This window comes from Clupea harengus, chromosome 8 (assembly GCF_900700415.2).
Source record: "Clupea harengus chromosome 8, Ch_v2.0.2, whole genome shotgun sequence".
NCBI lineage: Eukaryota > Metazoa > Chordata > Actinopteri > Clupeiformes > Clupeidae > Clupea > Clupea harengus.
In genome coordinates this window covers 16,692,095-16,698,094 of record NC_045159.1, presented here as the reverse complement: position 1 = coordinate 16,698,094, position 6,000 = coordinate 16,692,095, and the positions used below count along the sequence as shown (strand labels likewise).

Below are 6,000 nucleotides of genomic sequence, written 5' to 3'. Positions count from 1 at the left end.
ACACAGTATAATCAACTTATAGCACACACACTGCATACCATAATTCAAGAATAATGTAAAGAGAATAACACACCATTACCTAATTTTGTGAGGTAGAGGCTACTGCTCTCTGTTATGTGCGCGACTGACAGTAACGCAAGGTTCACGTTGTGTGTATGTATGTATGTACAGTGTGTGTGTGTATGTTGTGTGTATGTTGTGTGTATGTATGTTGTGTGTATGTAGGTTGTGTGTATGTTGTGTGTATGTATGTTGTGTGTATGTAGGTTGTGTGTATGTTGTGTGTATGTATTTTGTCTGTATGTAGGTTGTGCTTGTCTTTTCTGAAGCAAGGCTCGTTTCGTAGCACTGTCGTGCAAAATAAGATGAAAACACATTACAAAAACACAAAGTTCAAGTATACTAATGATTCAAGTATACTAATGATTCTTAAGACCTGCCTTCATTTAACCTTGTGCCGATTTTCAGAATTAAACACACATCACTTGAGGCTCTCACCAGTTCTAGTGTTAAATAGGTTATTAGAGTCCGGGACACCTTGAGCCTGGCGGCTGAAATGCTATTTGAAAGGTAAACAGAGAGTTGATGACTCAAACATCCATGTAGGCTAAGGGAATGTAGGCTACATACTGTCCGTTTCTTTTAGATGGGGAATATGGGGAATATACTTGGCCTGAATTTTTTTTATTAATCAGACGTTTTTTTTATTTAATCCCTGAATGCTGCCTTAAATTGGTTAAAGACAACAACACATTTGGTGGTTGCAAGTAGAAATGATGTAGGCCTGCTTGTTTATTTGCATATGGAGCCGGGAAGTGAGATCCGATCACGAGCGATCCTTGGAGAGGCATGTGGAGACACATTCTAATGCCAGGTGTGAACTGACGTACTTAGAGCTGTCCACTTGTGATTGGATACCCAAGACTCATGTAAATGCCATGTGTGAACAGCCTGTCTTGGTGTGTGGGCGTACATGCAGGGATAGTGTGACCATTTGTCCAGATTATGGCCGAACAGTATGGTTCTCCACCCTCCATTCCACCCTCTGTCTGTCCCGCCCGCATGTTCGTCTGGCTTTTTAAATCTGCCATATTTATAATGCACACACTGGCAACCACTACCTATAAGTAGCAGTGATGAATAGCATGTATTCTGCACACGTCATTGTAAAGGACTTCAATCACCCATGAGTGGTTGCTGGCTGGCTCACTGCCGTTAGGCTCTCCTTTAGGGCCTTAGTCATTGAAGAGGTACACTCACACTGTTTCATTAATGATGTGTGTGTTTGCGTGGGTGTTTCATCAATGTTGCTATAATGAGGATGTATCTGATGTGCCATAGCTAATCTATGTCATGAATATCCATATGTCCCTTCAAAGCTTTCTGTCAAAATGTTCTCATCTGATTTCCCATATTTTAATTTGGTCACATAACTTACATGTGTATATATATATATATATATATACAATTTGCAACTGTCTGATAATATATATATATATTATCAGACAGTTGCAAATTGTTAGACATCTGTGTTGCCCCATTCTGATCAGACCATCAGTGTAAGACTGGGGGCTGGATTTAGCTAGTTAGCTTCAGCCATTTAGTGGCCCCCTGCTGGCCATATGATGGAACTAAAAGATGTTGTCAAAAAAGGAATGTCCCCAATGATGTTTTATCAAAAGAAGGGACTTTTGCATTACAGTTACAATTCAACCCGAAATATTTATTTATTGTTTTGTTTCTACCACTAGAGATCATGTATTCAGTCAATAAAAGGGAGAAATGAATCTTGTGTTTCTCCTATTGAGCGATGACACTGGCATGATCAGTCACATGACATGCAAGGATCAGGTGATTGGCCCTAGATTTTGTGGCCCAGTAGGCACCCCAATGGTGCACTTCCTGGGCTGAGGGTATCACCTGAGCCAACTGCCACTGAGATGAATGGGAACACCAAATGATCACTCTCTCTCTCCAGCTGTCTTCTGCTACCTCCATGAAATGACAAACTAGCCACCACAAGGCAACAAAAGCATGTCAACATGACCTTGAGGAAAACGGCAGGAGACGGTGCCTATGGTCAGACCAGGCTTCTGAGACAAGGGTGCCTGCAGTGAAGCTCTTTTTATTGATCTCAGTAACAGCTTTGGCACAGAGGACACCGTGGGCTCTATTCAGATGGCGCCAGAGAAGGAAGGCCAGGTATGGTTATTGTTCAACTGCAGACCCTGGAAAGTATTTAGAAAGCAGCACAACACTATATGCACAACTTCTTCAGAGTCATGAGGTTTATTTAGGTGGAAACTAGATGTTATAATTACAGATGTCATTTTTTTAACACTAAACAAGGCCGGAAAAGCCAAATTGTACAGATTTCAAGCTTATCCACCTGTCAAAAACAATAAGACTGAAATACAGATCTCCACTATTAAACAAAGAGGCATGCATTTAAACAAAGTGTATTTTGCATCTTCACTCTCCTTGAAATACTATAAATTGAGCCAGTACTTATGACTAAGATTTATGCTTGTGCACTTCTTGCATCAACACACTGGAACATTCTACAACATACAGAGGAAAACAAGTAATGCTTGTTTATTTACAGCAATAAGGGATAGAAAATGTAAATGGTCAATGGACTGCATTTCTATAGCGCTCTTCTACTCATAGAGCACTTAAAGGGCTTTACAGATGAATGTCTCAGACATCTGCCCATTCATACACAGCAGAGCTTACTATGTAAGTTGCCAACCAGCGCATCGGGAGTGGTTGGGGGTTCAGTGTCTTGCTCAAGGACACTTTGACACGTGGTGAGGAGGAGTGCTATAGCAACCTTCTGATTGCTAAACAACTCCTCTACCTACTGGACCACTACCTTAGTCACTCCAATGGATTGGGTGGTTTTTGAACAGTTAGGTCAAACTAAGGTTAAATTCCTGTGAGAGAGGAGGCTGCTGTGACTGATGATGATGACTGATGATGATTAAAACCCTAAAATCAGTGAAGACCTCATGGCTGACCTCATTGCTATTCCATGACAGTCTCAGACCACCTCTGCCTATTTGATCCATCAGTAGTGAGGTGATGGCTGTGGCATTCATAATGATGCGTTAGTGTTAAATCCAGTCTTACTCTAATAGAATGGAATAACAATGGGCATCCAGAAATGAATGGACAACTCTAGACTGAGTTCAATGAATCAATGCCCATCTGACTGACTGACTGACTGACTGATGACTATATTAATGAATGAATTACTGAATGAAAGCAAGATGCACATCACAATCACGCTGGCTGATTAAAGACAAATAGATGTAAAAAGTTCACTGCATGTTTTATTCATGGTATACTGTTATGTATTCTTTTTATTATTTCCATTGTTTTGTCTTCAACTTTTTTATAAGAGCTGGGTTGTCAGAATAAATGTGTGCTGTGAATTATAAGTGTGCATTATGTGTGTTATTGGCTATGCATCATTTGGCTCGAAATAGCCAATACTGAGACAAAAAACATGAGCTTGTCTAAGAAATCTTGGCAAGTAGGACTACAATTCCCGAGAAACAAGGCAGAATAGGATTTATTTTCCAAATAAACCATTGCTACGTGACATATTCTACTTGTTGTTGCTATGCATAATTATCTCATGATGGTTACTGATGTTCAACTAAACGATGTAGGCGGCATGAAGGAGTAGGCTTCGTGCCATGGCATCCACATATGTGGTGGAAAGATCATATGAACGTACCGCCACATTAATTCTCTGCAGAAAGCTTTTTATATTAAAGTTACCTCACTGTAGCATACATTTTGGTCGTGGTATTGGTTTCAAAGAGACTACGGAGCTGGCTTCTTTTACTCAAATTATTGAAAATAGGCTGTGAAAATAACTGTTAAATAATGTTTTCCTTTGGAAGCCATGGATGAAGGTCTGACTCCACAATTCCAGCGGAGATCTCACCGATTCCTGCCTGAGTCGTCGGCTTGGAGGAATCCTCGGTTTCCCCTTTAAATTTTTTTCCTCTGCTTGGGAAATTGCTCTACCGACAGTATCAGTACCACTGCTGCTTGCTATTGTGTGGACTGTGCGCATGCGCCACGTAGTGGAATTACTGCACTGGCCAGAATAAGTTGGATCTCGTCTGTCTTCACAGAAATACAAAAATCAAACCAAAAACTTTGACGATCCTCAGAATGGGCAAAGTGAGGTATTTCGGAGTCCGGACATTTCCTTTAATAGTTGCCGTGGTGTGCGCACAAAGGTAAGCGTGCCGATATCTCCTAATTGCTGTCACCACACTGCATGGTATGCTGAACTGTTATGTTTTAAAGCTTCTAATTCTCCGTCTCTCTCTTATTCTCTCCTTCTTTCTCTCTTTCTAGTGTAAATGACCCTAGCAATATGGCACTGGTAAAAGAAACTGTGGATAGACTGTTGAAGGGATATGACATTCGCTTGAGGCCAGATTTTGGAGGTAACTGAAATAATGAATTATGGGTACTAATCATATTGTAGTATTCTGTTTGAATGTATAAATCGCTGCATCCGATCTTGTAAACTTTAGGGCACATGCCTACCAATTAACAGCTGCAGATTAGCCTAATTGGGCCACTCTGTATCCCTGTACTACAGATGGACAGACGGCAACCTGTCAAGACGTTCACGTTTGGACAACTGAAACTTATTAACTCATTTGATCTCAAAACATGTCATTAATCATAATCTTGACAGTTGCTTTTTTTTCGTCACCTCTGTAGTCATTATACCCCGAGGCTTTCGCTCCCTAATCATTTAGAGTGGCATCAATCAAGAGCAAGTTAGAGATTTCAACGGCAATTTCCGTCGTAATGCTATTCATGTGGGGTTGGTTCCTCTGTAAACGGATGTGTACACATGGTCACAATGTCTGTTTCTGTTGAAATGATTCTTTAGCTATGAAATCGTGCTATTTGTTAAGAGCTAGTTGCTACTGTAAATTACATTGCGGACCATTTGTGGGATTTCAGGTCCCCCGGTGGGAGTGGGAATGAACATAGACATCGCCAGCATTGACATGGTATCTGAAGTCAACATGGTGAGTAACCTACTCCAAATGGATCTTCTCATAATGACCACTGCAATAGGTGGTAAACGTAACGTTTGATGGAAACGGTTGTGATGGAAACGTTTCTGTACCACGGGTTTCATCAGAAGAAACTTCACTCTCACCTTTCCACCATGACTGTTTCAAATGAGGGATACGCTGTTTGCCACCTTCAATCCCGCACCTCTACTCAGCTGTACACCCTTTACAGTCAGACATACTGTCACATCAGAATGAGTTGTTCCCTTGCTTTTCCTCGATGCATTGCCTGTGTTTGTTGTTTTTATTAATGTAGCCCAATTACCCTTTAATGTCCACTAGTTGCGCAAAACAAGGTACCAATCCTCTCTATGTCACCCGAAGAGAAGTCATATTAGTGGGTACAATTTGCGGGACGAACCGGATGTAACGCCCAAATTATGTTGCAAATAATATTCAGTGGTGACTTTTGATTTAGTGTAAGTTCAAGTGTAAAAGTTCAACGCAACTTGATGCAGTTGTAGTCATATTGTGTTCAGTTTACTTTTATTTGCTCGACGGTAGGAGAGGGGATAGTTACGTTTTTTCTACAAGCAAGAGCACCCCCTAGCGATGATATATGAGAACTCTTTGTGTTGACCGTAGAATAAAGCTTGGAGAGATGTGTCCCTTTCGACCTTTGATATGAGCAGTGAGTGAACGTTATTATGGTCTAGGAATGAACCGTTCCTCCAGGAAATGCATATTTATTCACAACAGGATAAAACGGGCTTGGTAGGCAATGATTCACTGCTCAAAATAAGCAATTCCTCACCAGCCCAGTGAGCCCACATCTGCAGCTGTGTAAACCTCATCACAGCTGAAGGGGCAGATTGAAATAACCAGTGACCTTTGGCCGAAATGCTTATGTACACTACGCATATATGATGTTAATAAGCAA

The 6,000-nt window shown here is 40.9% G+C and overlaps 1 protein-coding gene across 1 annotated transcript in view; it reads left to right on the top strand.

Moving 5' to 3' along the window:
• Nucleotides 1–3,660: 3,660 nt before the first annotated feature.
• Nucleotides 3,661–6,000, top strand: part of LOC105900357 (gamma-aminobutyric acid receptor subunit beta-2-like) — a 48,979-nt gene continuing 46,639 nt past the window's right edge. The window contains exons 1-3 of the mRNA XM_012827642.3: nt 3,661–4,259; nt 4,381–4,472; nt 5,005–5,072. Of these exons, the coding sequence (XP_012683096.1) occupies nt 4,192–4,259; nt 4,381–4,472; nt 5,005–5,072 (228 nt within the window). The 5' untranslated portion in view covers nt 3,661–4,191. The remainder of the gene's footprint in view (nt 4,260–4,380; nt 4,473–5,004; nt 5,073–6,000) is intronic.